This window comes from Tursiops truncatus, chromosome 17, assembly GCF_011762595.2.
Source record: "Tursiops truncatus isolate mTurTru1 chromosome 17, mTurTru1.mat.Y, whole genome shotgun sequence".
NCBI lineage: Eukaryota > Metazoa > Chordata > Mammalia > Artiodactyla > Delphinidae > Tursiops > Tursiops truncatus.
In genome coordinates this window covers 745,652-760,885 of record NC_047050.1, presented here as the reverse complement: position 1 = coordinate 760,885, position 15,234 = coordinate 745,652, and the positions used below count along the sequence as shown (strand labels likewise).

Below are 15,234 nucleotides of genomic sequence, written 5' to 3'. Positions count from 1 at the left end.
TTCCTTTTGAACCTAGAAGTGAAATTACCACATGACCCAAAGTGCATTCTTGGGCACGTATCCAAGAACAATGAAAATTTATTTTCACACAGAAACTTGCACGTGAATAATGATAGCAGCTCTATTCATAGTAGTCCAAAACTCAACATTATCCCAATATCCTTCAATGGGTGAGTGGTTCAATGAACTGCAGTACATCAATACTGTGGGATACTGACCCACAATACAGAGAACCATTAAACCACTCAGTCAGAATGAACCTCAAAGACATGATGTTGAGTAAAAAAAGCCAGTCTCAAAAAAATACATATTGCATGAACCCATTTATAGAAAATTTGTGAAATAATTACAGAGAGGGAGAATGGTGGTCGCTAAGGATTAGAGATAGAAATAGACGTGTAGCTGTGCCTATTATGGGATAGCACAAGACAGCCTTGCAGTGATGACACAAGATGACATCTTGATTGTGGTGGTGGTTACACAAAGCTACACACATGATCAAATTGCACAGAGCCAAACACACATACCCACACACAAGTGTGTATGTAACCAATGAAATCTGAATAAGCTTCACAGATGGTTCCCACAACGACTTCCTGGGTTTGACACTGTACTGTATTTATGCATAAAGACAGCATCGGAGGAGGCTGGATCAAGGGTGCGGGGGACATCTCCACATTTCCATGCAACTTCCTGTGAATCTATAATTATTTCAAAATAAAAAATTATTTTTAAAAAGACATATAAAGGTAATGGGATTGATTCTTTATACACTCAGATATGCAAGGAAAATATAGCTTCATTCTTTTCTTAACTACTGTGATCTTGCTTTAATCTCCACATTACTGATATCAAGAGAGGAAAATAATATGTTTTCTGATTTGAAGTATTTCTATTTTTCCTGGTTTAAAAGAATAGCTACACAAGGGCCATATTTTTTATAGATGAATATATTTTTATATTTTTATAGATGAATACTGAAATACATGGGAATTAAAGTGACATGATGCTCGGGATTTGCTCCCAAATGTTTTAAAAAGAAAAGGAAAAGGAAAAAGAAGAGAAATGATAAGGGAAGGAAACATGGCAAAGTTTTGATAATTTTAGAATCTAGATAAATGTGGTTTGTTATATTATTTTCTTTATTTTTGTGTGATGTTTGAAAATATTCATTAAATAATTTTCTTCTAAAAAACCTATTAGGGTTTGTTGGCGCAGTGGTTAAGAATCCGCCTGCCAATGCAGGGGACACAGGTTCGAGCCCTGGTCTGGGAAGATCCCACATGCCGCGGAGCAACTAGCCCCGTGCGCCACAACTACTGAGCCTGTGCTCTAGGGCCCATGTGCCACAAATGCTGAGCCCACGTGCCACAGCTACTGAAGCCCATGTGCTTAGAGCCCGTGCTCTGCAACAAGAGAAGCCGCCACAGAGAAACCCACACACTGCAACAAAGAGTAGCCCCCGCTTGCCACAAGTAGAGAAAGCCCGTGTGCAGCAACAAAGACCCAACACAGCCAAAATAAATAAATTAATTATTTTTTAAAACCTATTAAACTATGCAACTGAGAGCCTTCCACCCAACTTCAATAGGAAGTGATAAATCTGCAATATACAAGCATAATCAAGAGAAGAACTTAATTGAATTCAATAAATGCATTCCAAGTAATGAATATGTTCAATTGAAGTCATGTGCTCATGGATTAATATCAATACTTGTCAGTGACTGTGTGAAAAGACATTTTCAAAGGCCAGATATGTGAAATCTCATCCCAGGTCTGCATAACTAGATGGACACTTGCCGTCAGTTTTGGTGGCAGAGAACCCGGACCGTGAGCTCATCAGGTGAAATGCTATCCTCCCACGAAAGAAGTCTGTTCTTCTCGTTAGCAGACCTTCTTATAAAATATTGTACACAAAGATTATATTTTGAATTTTGTCAATAAAAAAATCGTGGACGTTTGTTTTCTCTCTCCTTATATAAGCAGTTATATAATATCCTCAAAGTTGCATCTTGGCTCGAAAAACCTAAAATATTTACCACAGTAAAAGTTTTACCGAAAGGGCTGGCGGGGACGGTATAGAGGACGGCTTTCCTCTGCGCCGGTGCAGCAGCTCCAGACACATGGAGAGACCCTGGGAGCAGGCTGCTCGCCCACTGCAGACCCCATGTGTCTGAGGGCACAGTTGGCTTGAGAGGTGCCCTGGCCATCAGGCAGGCCCTGGGGTTGTGGAGATCAGCCTTCTTATGGCTGGTGCTGTCTTCGCCGAAGCATCCAGTCCCACACACTCCCTGCGGCACCCCCAGAAGCAGGGTCCCATTTCCGGAGGGCACGTCAGGAGGCCCGTGTCGGGCAGGAACCACAGTGGTCAGTCACAGCCGACCGAATCCGAGGTTCAAGGTCAGGGCTTTGCACACGCGGCCTCCCGCCCCTCCTCCCCGGCAGGTCTGGTGCGTGACCAGCAGCTGCTTTAGGGAGCCCCTCAGCCCCTCAGTGAAGTGGCGGTGTTTCCAGAGCACAGAGCTGACTGTGTGAGCGACCCACCCAGGGAACCCAGGGGGCAGGCAAGTCCGCGTGGGCTCGGTGAGCCGCTGCCCTCATGCGGGCCTGGTCAGAAGGGGGGCGCTGGGGACAGGCCGACAGCCAGGGGTTCGGGCAGCTCACACCACGGAGTTGTTTTTAATTATTCTAAACAGCCCACCGGCTCCCTTGGACCAGGTGGCTGGATCCCTCCAAAGTAGAGAACGGGTTTTGTCGTATGAAAGAAAAATAAGTGAGCCCACTATACTGGATCCACAAGAGCAGAGTTAACCACCGAAATCTGAATTCTCGTAAATCACAGCTTTTTGAGAAAGCCAGCCCTCTTGGTCGCACCGTGGACGGGCCAGGCTGTACCCTCATCAAACAGATCTCCCCCCCGCCCCGCCCGCACAGACGCCCCCCGGCCTCACCCCTGCCTGGGGCTCGCACCACGAGGTTGGGGGCGCCGGGACTCGTGGGTCCCGCAGTGCAGGTGTGGCTGACGGGCTGCACTTCTGGGGATCATCTGCTGCAACACAGGGTGCATCCCACACAGCAGAGGAGCTCCGTCAGAGGTCGGGGCGATCGCAGACCCTGCTCAGTGAAGCATTGGAGCAGACAGTGCCGGGCAGATCGGCGGGTGGGGACCAGGGCTGTGCTCACGCATCAGGCGGCCCCAGGATCACACTCATCTCTTCTCAGTGCGACGGACAAAGGAACATGTAAGAAAGTGGTATGTGAAGAATAAAGTCCCTGAAACACTTGTATCATCCCCATGAAGACTCAACAGGACGTGATCAACGTCCCCTATATAGAGATGCACGTGACACATTCCTCTCAGAGCTGAGAGGACGCAAGTCAAGACTCAAACAGGTCTCCTTGTAACATGATATGATGGAAAGCACGTGACTCACAGTGTTTTCGTTAATTTTTCTCTCTCTCTCTCTATCTGCCCAGGTTGCCAGCGGTTTCAAAGTTGAGTTAAGGCTCAGAGCAGCACAGGTCTCCGATTATGGCGATGTCCTCCTTCCCATCCTTTGGCTTCTCCGTCCTTACCCTTGTTTGAATGGTCCTGTCGTATGTGAGCTTTAACCTAGGCAACTTCAAATTCTTCTGTTAAAATAAGCAGTATGTAATGATTACATTATTTGGTACGTTTGCAAAGTATGAACCTGCAGACAGTAGCGGCAGAGGTCTAGAGAGCAGAAGGAAGAAATCGTGGGTAGCTTTACCCCTGCCCTGAGGCCCCTGCAAGGATGGCAAGGCCGCCGTGCGAGAGGCTCTGACCTCAGCAGCTCCAGGCCGGCTGCGGAGGCCAAGGCGAGGGCGATGCAGGGTCCTGGGCTCCAGGCCAGGTTGGTGGGGGGTGACTGACAGGCACCGAAGGCTTTACAGACTATCTTGTGTTTTCAAGCTGCATTCAGACCAGAAACATTTGAGACGATGATGCCAACCAAGGTCACCTTAAAACAGAACCTTTTTTAAATCCTTTTAAAAAAATGTGTAAATCATTGAAACCCTGAAAATACATAACGTGCCTCTTTTCTTTTTTCAAATTTAGTGCTTCTGTCGAAATCCACACAGATTTCAGAGCCAACAGAAAAGAAGCAGGTTGTTTGCTTCTCACAGTGTTGTGCAGTCACGGGCTTCTCCTGGGACCGAGGACCGTGGCCGTGGTCCCCCCGACCTGCGAGCCAGACTGCCCTCCACCGCCATCCCGGATCCGCTTCCGGATCTGGAGCCGGCACTGAGCCTGCATTAAGGGAAGGGTCACCCAAACTGCTGCGAACCAGGATTGGCTGGTGAAAACCTCGTTAGCAAAAGTAGGGGCCCCTTCCGTGAGCCCGACACCCTCATAACTGCTCTGAGCCCCCTGACAAGCCGCCGGCCCCGTGCGTCAGGATCAGAGAGGTGCAGCCCTGCCCTGAGGCCACACAGACCGAGTGCAGCGGGGAGGCTGGAATCCTGCCCAGCCAGAGCAGAGCTTTTTCTGTTTGTTTGCTTTGCTGCTCATCTTTCCAGGATCCCACCCTTCATCGGCGATGCTCTCAGAGCACCTGATCCCAGCCATTTATACTCTGTGTGGTCCTCCATCAGCCTCTCTCCTGCAGTGTCACGTGTGCACTGTCTCTCTAACCGCAGACGCGTCCACGACGTCTGGGCCCGGTTCATCTAAGCAGGGATCTGGGACGGTTGCTTCCTTACAGAAGTGTGATCTCAGGTCCAGAAAGATCACAACGTGCTCAGATCACACAGACACACGACTCTTAGGAAAGACTCTTCATCCTTAAAAGTCATAAGCTTCCTGAAACAAAATTAGCGACTGTTTTATAATTTTAAGGTTGAGAATAAAACCTTTTCATTAACACTCAAAACCCTGAGGGGGCAGATCCAGTAACAAATTTCTCATGAGTTACCAGAGGAAGCCTGAGGGCTCCAAGTGGGGCTCCTTGGAAAGGACTCTTCCCCAGAGGAATTTCCAGCCTCAGCGAGCATGTCGGGGGAGGGGCTCCTGGCCCCACGCTCCCCTGCCGGTCAAAGCTCAGGCCCGGCCGCGAGCTGCAAGGAAAGCCACAGGGCCCTTCCCAGAAGCGCAGGTCCAGGCCAGGCCCAGGGCAAGGCCCCCATGCCGGGGAAGGGGGCCACCTCCACCCTGGGAAGCCATGGTCCCACGCTGTGGCGGGGACCCCAGAGGCCGCCTGGCCTCCTCTCCTACAGCCGCGCTGGCGTGTTTTCACTCACACGGGCTTTGGCCCTGGACGGGACAGGCCCCCTGTGGGACAGGCCACCCACAGAGGCAGAGCACGATCAATAGCCCTTCCCCCCAGGTGCTGACAAAGCGCTGGCATGGGTTCCCGGGGAGCCTGCGGGGGATGCAGCCCCACCCTGGCTGGCAGAGGGCCTGGACCGCGGCCTCAGGAGCCCCCGATCTCAGCTGCCTGGGCCACCCCACATCCCCCATTTCCCCGTTTGCTGGAAAAAGAGTCGAGCCGACCCCCAAGTAAACATTCCTTGAGGAGCCGGGCATTCTCCCCCAGTTAATATCGCCGAGGCACAAGTTTCGTCCTGCAGGCACCTGTGGGCTGGCCAGAAGCGCGTGTGTGCAGACAGGCAGAAGTCCACCCCCGAAACCAGCGGGAACCCCGGCGTTAAAACTCCACTCCCACACGTGAAGTTAAACATTTTGCTAAATTACCATTAACTGCCTTCATTCCCTCTTGGATGGAAATCAACTTGAAAGGGCCTCGTGTGAGAAAAGAAGCATGATTGTGAAAGTCAGGAATCAGAGGCTGAGAACCTGGCCCCCAGGAAAGACTGAACCTCTGCCCTTGCAGACCCCTCGTCCCCCGGAGACCCCTCCCTGTGGCCATCTGTTTCCCAGGAGCTGGGGCCCAGCACCAGCCGGGAGCTCGGCTGCACGCCTGCCGCCACCTGCCTGTGGGTCCACCCCCCAACCTCTCGCGCACAGGCTCCCCGCCCCTGCCCTTGCCATCCGTCCAGATCTGGGCACTGAAGCCCGGCCCGCTTGCTGGGGTCACAGCCCCGAGGCCTGATGCGTCCTGCCCCCCCTGCCTGCACGCGCTGGAGGGAGGAGGGCTCCCCACCTGGGGGGGCAGCTGGAACTGCAGGCACTCTGATGACAGTGGGACTTCAAGGGACTTAGATCAAAATACTTATGTAAACTTGTAAAGGTTTAGAAAAAATCAGACCAAAAAAATCTACGCAAATATAAGAATCCATGAATTCCACTGCAGACAAACCGTTTCCGGGCAGCGTGTGGAGCTGCCGAACCACCCACACACCCGGCTCTGCTTCTTACACAGAGAGAAGTGCACTTTGCTTGGAGATATATACGTATTCCATTCCAAACGTTATCTATTTTTATATGTACTTACAGATATCTCTGTGTATGTATTTAGTACGTTAGATGTAACATCTATCCATGGACGTGCAGCCTCCAGACTGCGAGCCATAAGGTTCTGCTGTCTACAAGACCCCCGTCTGTGCTAACTTGTTGCAGCAGCAGGAACAGGGTAAGACGCCCACAAAGGGCCCTGGCCCAGCACCTTCTCACGGCTCATTTAGACCCGGGCCAGCGCCGGCCACCACGCAGAACAGAATGTGCAGCTACACTTGCACCCGGCTTCTCCTCCTGGGAAGAGCTGTTCCCGCCCCGCAAGACCCCGTTCCCGGCCAGGCAGGGGGGAGCCGGCTCAGGCTCACAGCACGTGCTTCCTCCAGGCAGTCCCTGGGCAATGCTCCCCCAGCCCTCCCAGCCCTGGCCCGCCTCCTTCTGACCTCTGAGCCGCTCCTCCCTGGAGAAACACCTCCGACGGGAGGGGACCCCGGCCAGGGCTGCCTGCCGCTCACTGGGTGCTGTGGCCCGACTCTGTCTGACGGCTTCTTCTGTCTCCGTTTTCACTGCTCTGAGACTTCCGTTTCAGTCCACCTCCTGAACTCCACACCAGGGCCCCTGCTCGGCCTCTTCTAACCCACACTTTCACTTGAGGGAAGTAACTTGGCTTCTTAAATCTGCCCTCCATCACCAACACACTCTCTTTGGCAAGAGTCACCCGTTCCTCTGTGGAGGGAGAACCTCATTTACTCAGGCTGCAGGTACAGGACTCCAGGCTACAGGCAGCCACCACCTCGCTCAGGGAGGGCCCTTCACACATTTAACGCTTGGTGTCATCACTTCACCCTGTTTCTCACCTACCTCCTCCCACTTGGACTCACCCTCTCAATTGGCATCACTTTGGGAAGGAGAACTTTTAAACATAATTTTAGTTATTAACTCTGCTCTTATACGAAATTTGATTCTGTATCTATACCAAGAATTGCTGGGTGACTCTAAATTAAAAATCTTCATGTACCTGGAAAAGTGCTGAATCTGACCAAGTGTTGAATATGCTCAAGAAATATTTGAAAGATGGATCCATTTATCCATCCATCCATTTACCCACCCATATATCAAAGATGGATGGATGGGTGGATGGATGGATGGATAGATGGATGGATGGATGGATGGATAAATGGATGGATGGGTGGATGGATAAATGGATGGATGGATGGAAGGAAGGATAGATGGATAAATGGATGGATGGATGGATGGATGGATAAATGGATGGATGGGTAAATGGATGGATGGATGGATGGATAAATGGATGGATGGATGGAAGGAAGGATAGATGGATAAATGGATGGATGGGTGGGTGGATGGATGGATAAATGGATGGATGGGTAAATGGATGGATGGATGGAAGGAAGGATAGATGGATAAATGGATGGATGGGTAAATGGATGGATGAATGGATGGATGGACGGATGGATGGATAAATGGATGGATGGATAAATGGATGGATGGATGGAAGGAAGGACAGATGGATAAATGGATGGATGGGTGGGTGGATGGATGGATGGATGGATAAATGGATGGAAGGAAGGATAGATGGATAAATGGATGGGTGAGTGGGTGGATAAATGGATGGGTGGATGGATGGGTGGATGGATGGATAAATGGATGGATGGATGGATGGGTGGATGGATGGATGGATGGGTGGATGGATGGATGGATGGATGGATGGATGGATGGATGGACAGATGGATAAGTGGATGGATGGATGGATGGGTGGATGGATGGATGGATGGATGGATGGATGGATGGGTGGATGGATGGATGGATGGATGGATGGATGGATGGAAGGACGGACAGATGGATAAATGGATGGATGGGTGGGTGGATGGATCGATGGATGGATGGATAAATGGATGGATGGATGGAAGGACGGACAGATGGATAAATGGATGGATGGGTGGGTGGATGGATCGATGGATGGATGGATAAATGGATGGATGGATGGAAGGACGGACAGATGGATAAATGGATGGATGGGTGGGTGGATGGATCGATGGATGGACGGATAAATGGATGAGTAGATGGATGGGTCCAACACTTAGCATGCCCAGGGATGCCGGCATCTCTTCACTTTGGGTTACAGTTCCAGGGAGCGAGGTAAGAGATGAGGGGCATGGAGCTGTTCCTGACCCAGGGGAGCTGTCCCCTCCCCATGAGGTCTCGGGTCATTTCCAGAGGGTCTGTGTGTAGAGCTTTATAACACAGCCACGAGCTACAGGGGCTTGAGCTGGTTGGAATTAAATAAATCGGTCATCCTGATAAATAACAACATTGCAGTGCACCAGCCACACATCCAGTGCTCAGTGACCACACGTGGTCAGCGGCTGCCATACTGGAACACTTCATCTTCACACAAATCTTACTGGTCAGTGAAGATACAGAGGGTACGTTCTGTGGGACGAGAAAACGTGAGGAGGCCATTTACGGCCCCCCAGAACCCCTCCCCTGAGCAGTGACCTGCTCACCCCAGCCAGGGCTCTGGCCTCATTCCATCGTGACCAGTGCCGGGCAAGGGAAACGGCCTTCGTTTGGGTGTATAATAGGAAACACACATCTGGTCTCCTTCCAGGTTCCTGGCACAGAGCTCTGAAAACCCTTGGAATTTCCTGAGTGATGGGAGCGTCTTTCGTTATTCATAACAAGGCCCTTTAGAGCAAAGCTAAATTTATGCTAATGAGGTGACTCTGGTGAGGCCCTGGGCAATTTCGGGAGGCGGGTGTGGCCAGAAACACCAAATCTGAAGTCGTCCAGGCAGAAGTGAGGGGGCCTGGGCGCCACCTTTGAACCTGTGTCTGCACTGGGGGCCCTGGTGGGACTGAGCCCCTACCCGCGGGGTCTGCTCGCGCTACAGGAATTGGCATCAGAACTGAGTTGTTGGCCCAGCTGGTGTCAGAGAATCAGAGAACTGACGGCTGTGAGGAAACACCTCTCAGTTCGAAACGGAGAAAACAGTCTCCCCTGTCCTCTCTCAACCAAGAGACTGTGGGGTGGTGTTCTGGTCATGCGGTGCCTGAGAGATGCTGCCCTTGCCTGGGGTGGGGGGATCTACGTGTGCGCAGGCTGCAGGCAGCTTTGCTACCGGCTGCATGACAGGCTCTGCATAAGTGCAAGGGGCCAGCGGCTCCAGGTGACCTTTCCTGCAGCTGCATCGACCTCCAGATTCGCCAGGCTTAACTCAAGAGACGGTGGGCTGGGCAGAACAAGTGAGGTTTTGTTCAGAGTAATTATATTCTGACCTGAGAATTGTGAAAGCTATTTTCAATTTGAGAGACGGGGAAATTTTAAGTGCTTTTGCTGAAAACATGCAGATCATTGAATCCTATGTCCTCTTTTCTTTAAATACAGGTAGAATGAAACACAGAAATAATAGTGGCAATGATACGTAATACGAAATACTCTTCCGGAATCTTTCTTTCACAAGCCCCGAGCCTGCACACACAGATGAACCTGCGTGCCCCCCACCCAGGACCTCTCTGTCGAGCAAGGGAAGGCGAGCTGAGGGGTGTGGCCTTCATCGCGCCCCTGTCGTGGGGAGGAGGGGGACGTGGCCCTGTGCACCGCTCGGCACCTGCAGCCGCTCACAGCACTGCCTGGGCGGTCACTCTGTTCTGCTGGCAGCTCCCTCCCTCTGTGAAGCCCTGAAAGCAGCTTCTGCCCTTCCAGGCTGAGGGCTCCACGGACTTGACACATCGGCCTCCCACCCCCTAAGGGGCCCCCACGTGCGAGATAACGGAACGCCGTAGCAGTCAGGGAACTCGAGGAGACAGAGCCAGGAGGCTGTCTGCACCTACATCCGCTCTACGTATCTATGCATGTATCGATGCCAATGCTGATATTAATATATAATAACAACGAGAGAGATTAATTATAAGGAATTGGCTCACGTGACTATAGCTGCTGGCGAGCCCCAAACCTGCAGAGAAGACAGCTAATGTCCCAGTTCAAGGCCACGGGCCGAACAGATGGGGAACAAGGAAGGGAAGACCCCCCACACCCAAAGGCCACCAGGCAGGAGAATTTTCTCTTACTCGGGGGAGGCCAGCCCTCTGTTCTATTCTTTCTACTGATTGACGAGGTCCACCCTCCGGAAGAACCATCTGATTACTCAAAGGATTCAAATGTTAACCTCTCCAAACACACCCCCGCCCAGGAACGCTCAGAACAAGGTTTGACCAGGTACCTGGGGCCCCGGGGCCCAGTCACGCTGACACAGAGCAAACCATCACCCCCGGTGCACACCAGGCAGAAGGGCTCCCAGGGCAGCTCAAGAGGGCCGGTGCCCAGGGTGCTCGGTCCTCCCCTGAACCATCGGAGGCCATGGCAGAGCCCAGGCCCCCGAGATGCTCGAGCAGATTTCCTCTCGGGGCCCAAGTCTCCACTCAGACGAGCTGGAATCCCCGCCCGCGAACGCCGGGGCTGCCGTCCACCCCAGGAGGGCCAGTCCCCCCGGCCGGGGGCACAGCCGCCCGCCCCCCGGCTCCCTCGAGAGTCCCCAGCGTCGGCTCCGCAGGAACCCGCAGCTGCCCCACCTCCTGCCCCACCAGGAGGATGCTTGGCCCTCCGTCCTGCATCCGCTCAGAAGCCCCAACAGGCTGGGCCTCGGGAGCGTGCGCCGACCTCTTGGCCGTGCAGCCGTCGTGGAGGCCCGAGGGGTTGAGCCGCCCGACCATGACCACCGAGAGATCCAAGCACAGCCCCCCTCCCCCCGAGAGACCGGGGGGGGGGCTCCAGGACCCTTCAGTCCCCATCCCTCGCCATGGAGCTGTCACCGCGCCGATGCACGGGGTCCACTCCCGCGCCCTCCGCCGGGGCCCGGGCTCCTGCTGAAGCCGCAGCGGGCAGGGCCCTGCGTGCCCCCCCGGCCTGCCCGCTGATGGCAGCAGCACTGTCCCAGCATCAGGAACAGCAAGCACGCGCCCACACCTCCCCAAACACCCCTCAAGGGACGAGGACCAGCAGCCAGGGCTCCCCGAGAAGGCAGTGCCCAATCCCCACAAGACTCTCAGACGGATTTGCCGTCCACGAGTGAGTCAAGGCCAGACGGGTGAGTCAGCGCCTGGCCTCCGCGGCTCCTGGCCTGGCCGCCTCCCTGCAGATCCGCACCTCTGAGCTCCGGCTCGGGCTGGAACGGCCCCACGGATGGCGCCAGACCGCCTAGCAGGTGAAAGTCTGGACGCTTCACAGAAAAGTCAGCTCTTGTAAAGTTTCCAGTGTGTTTCTGTCAGCTCCACAGGGAGGCTGTGTGCGCCGAGTTGCTGCAGCTCTGCCCGTGCGACCGGGCAGCGGGGCTGTCCTAGATGCTGAGGCCTGCCCGCCCGTACAGCCTGACGAGAACTTAACCTTGGCGTCCACGATGACAAAGAGGCCGAACCGAGAAAACCAGATGCGTCCGAGTCAAATCACAGCCAGCGCCCAAACCGCTCCCTCTGGGCTGTGCGGGGCGCTGGGCGGTATTCTCCGCAATGCTGGGGAGCAGAGCGTTAGATACACTGGTGCCCTCGGGAGGACGGAGTCGGATGGAGGAGGGCGAGAGGCAGGTGAGAATGTGCGCAGAGGGGGCATTTGTAGAGACGCCCCCGTGGGCCGGCTGCACCGGCTGCCCTGCTGGAAGAACTACGGTCGGGCTGTCACTGGCGTGTCAAGGGGAGGGCAAGTGGGCCCAGCAGCGGGGCTGGCTCTTAATCCCGGACCAGAAAGGATGGCATCAACCTGAGTGGAAAGGACGGTTATCCCATGACGAGCACCTGCATCGTCTGAGCCCCGCACCTGCGGGCTCTCCTGCCTCAGCCCTCCGGTGACTGCGGTCCCGGGCGGCCACCTGCCCTCTCACGCCACAACGGGCCAAGAGACCCACTCTCCGACAGGAAAGCGCCTGGATTTGTAGGTTTGCTCATTTCCGTGGCGTAAATACTCACACCCGGGACGAATTCAAGCCCTGATGCTTAACCTCTGGGGACAGAGCTCATGAATTTCTCACCACCCACCCTCTCGAGCTGGTCCTGGCCGGCCCGGCCCACATTCAGCCCAAATACGTCCGGAGAGCGACCACTTCTCAGCACCACCTCCCGGTTTGACCGTCTCACACCTGGGCCGTTGCCACAGCCTCCTTGCCAGCTTCCTCGGCCTCTGTCTCCTTGACTGTCCTCAACATGACTTTAACGTTTTCAGGCCGAAGCCAGAGCATCACAGCCCTTTGCCGAGCCCGTCCCAGCAGGGTGACAGCCAGTGAGCCTGCACCACGGCGAGCTTGCGGCCATCTGGGCGGCCTCCCCATCTCGGCCTCCTGCGGTCCCCCGGGGACACCAGCGGGCTCCTGCCTCGGCGCCTGGGCTGCGCGGTCCCGAGGCCACCTCCAGGGCTGACTCTCTCAGGTCCCGCAGGGACACTGTCCCTGACCGGGGCATCCACACTCCCGCCCCTTCCCGCTTCATCTCTCCCTGGTGTGTCTCACCACCATCACCTACATGGCTCGTGTCTCTTCCCACAGAAGACGCAGTCCACGGAGGCCCGCGACTCGGTCTGCTGTGGGCACTGGTGTGTCCCCAGCCTCAAGCGTCACCTGGCCGTGGTCAGCGCCCCGCACTGGCTAATCCCTGAGCCCCACTCTTGCTGTTCCCCATCCAGTGAGCTACTCCACAGCCTCGCTCTGGGCCAGGGCGCCTCTCCCTGTGGCATCCTCTCCGCCCTGGCCACTTAGACCATCTTAGCCACAGCTCAGACACCGACCGTGGGTAAAACCTCCGAACGCCGTCATCCGACTAACTAACTCCTTCAAGCAGGACCGGAAAAAAAGGAATCGTTCCACACGTGCCCATGGGAGACTGAAGCCTCGCGAGCCCAGGGGCCTGCTCTCCCAGCGGGGCAGGCAGGAGAAAAGGGTCTCCTTCCTCCGCAGCAAAAGGCTTGCTCCCAAGGGAAAGAGCCGCTCCAGCACGCTGACAGGCTTTCCTCACGGTCCTGAGATCACAGACCGGAAGTCGCCACCCTCGGGTCCCAAACACAGCGAGCGTCTCCCTGGGCACTAAGCGCATGGACGGAAATGCAGAGCTGCTGCTTCACTGCCGCCGCCCTGGCAGCTCTGAGCTTCCCAGCGCAGCTGGACGGAAGCGGCTGTTCGCTCCCCCACACAAACTACCGCTTCCAGTACGAGCTGCGGGCGTTTGTGCGCACACGATAGGGACAAATTCTAAGCTGTGTGGCACCCAGAAAGAAAATGAATGTAGTCAGGAAATATAAACAATTATCAGAAAAATTCATTCAAACCCTGGCCCATGCAACCCCTGCAACCATCCAGGGCCACAGCGCGCTTCCCCGGAGGCGCCACCCTAGTCCCAAGGGAAGGTGTTTCCAAAAGATTGGTCGTTCCTCACCTTACTCCTTCTAAGGCTTCCCCTGGGGCCGTGTGCCTCCTGCAGCTGTGTGACACTAACTGTGGCTTCTAAGGCCCCCCTGCTTCGCTGCACCCACCCCTGGACCTGCCCACGGCCCCACCCAGGGCACCGCGCCTTCAGCCTTCCGGCTCTGGAGGAAGAACGAGCCCTGACCCTTCGCTGACTCCCGCCCTGCATTTCGTTCCTGCAAAGTGGAAACTGGCGGTGGGACTCGAATGCGAGGGGCAGGCGCGGACTCAGGGGCGCGGGGGCAGGTGCGGGGCGCACCCCGGCGCCCGGTCCCCGAAGCGTCCACCCGCGAAGCCACGCGGGAAGCGCTCCAGCCCCGCCTGGCGCCCCGCTCACCCGGAGCGCAGCCGGTTGGTGGCAGTGACATCTGGTGGCCCTGGGCGGTACCCACCCTGACAGACACACGTTTTTCTGTATGAGGAGCAGGAAAGAAATTTCGGAGAGGCTACGTGCAGCCTGGGCAACCCCCGAGCGTTAAGAAAAGGGCTGTGGGCAGCCTGTGCTCTGCGTCTCGCGCTGCAGGGCCTGGGCGCGTCTGGCTTTTCCCCCAGGTCCTGTTTGCAAAATAGGTTCGCTGCAGGCAGTGGGCCTCGGCTCCGAGCAGGCGGGCGGGCGGGCGGGCGGGCTGGTGGGACCGGGGAGCGGGGAGGCAGGATCCGCCCCACAGTCAGCGGGGCTGGGCCCTGCGTTCCTCTCACCGCCCAGCGCTGCCCTTGTCAGACGGGACCCCTCCCCACACTGACCAGCATCTCCACGTGCAGCCTCTACGCCAGGAACCTGGCAGAGCTGAGGACTGCGCACCTCCCACCAGGACAGAGTCACAACACTGAGTAAAAATGCGGAAGTAAAACCCGAGCCTTAGACCACGCTTCACGCAGTTTCAATTTGCAGAGATTTATGACTTGGCGTGTCAGAAAGTTTGCATACACTTGCCCAGTTACCACAGGCAGAATTCTCGATATTTCTCCATATGGATAAGAATATTCATCACACAGTCACAATTCAAACATACAAAAGTCAAGAAATGTGGAAAACTCATTTTTTACCACCAACTCCCTAACGTGACTTACGGATACTTGGCGTACAAAAACCAGAGTGAAAACCATGCAGCGGACCGTCAAGTGCCTGTATCCGTACACAGCTGGGTGATGTCCCAGGAAAGTCCCATCTGCATCTGAGAACCGATCTGCTTGCGCTTGAACATAGACGGTGCTCTGGAGCCTTGCGCTTCCCTGATTTTGGCTTTGAGGGCGACTGGTCTTTAGGAAGGAAGAGTCACTGGGAAGCGCAACCACGCGCCCACGCGTGCCCGTGATCTGCAGCATCTAGCATCCTGAGTCCCAGGATGATTCTTCAGTTCACTCTAAAAGTGACCACCGCCGTGTGAGTCTTAGTTAC

General features: G+C 55.1%; 1 protein-coding gene across 1 annotated transcript; it reads right to left on the bottom strand.

Annotated features, from left to right (window-relative positions):
- Positions 1 to 698: 698 nt before the first annotated feature.
- On the bottom strand, positions 699 to 13,884 carry LOC141276881 (uncharacterized). The gene is made up of 2 exons (XM_073794383.1): positions 13,807 to 13,884; positions 699 to 12,145 (listed from the first exon to the last, which is right to left on the bottom strand). The coding sequence occupies exon 2, from the start codon at positions 8,497 to 8,499 to the stop codon at positions 7,492 to 7,494; it is 1,008 nt and encodes a 335-aa protein (XP_073650484.1). The 5' UTR covers positions 8,500 to 12,145; positions 13,807 to 13,884; the 3' UTR covers positions 699 to 7,491.
- Between the last annotated feature and the right edge of the window lie 1,350 nt (positions 13,885 to 15,234).

Coding starts and splice junctions, on each gene's coding strand:
- LOC141276881 (XM_073794383.1), bottom strand. CDS start 8,499: ATGCCGGCATCCCTGGGCATGCTAAGTGTTGGACCCATCCATCTACTC.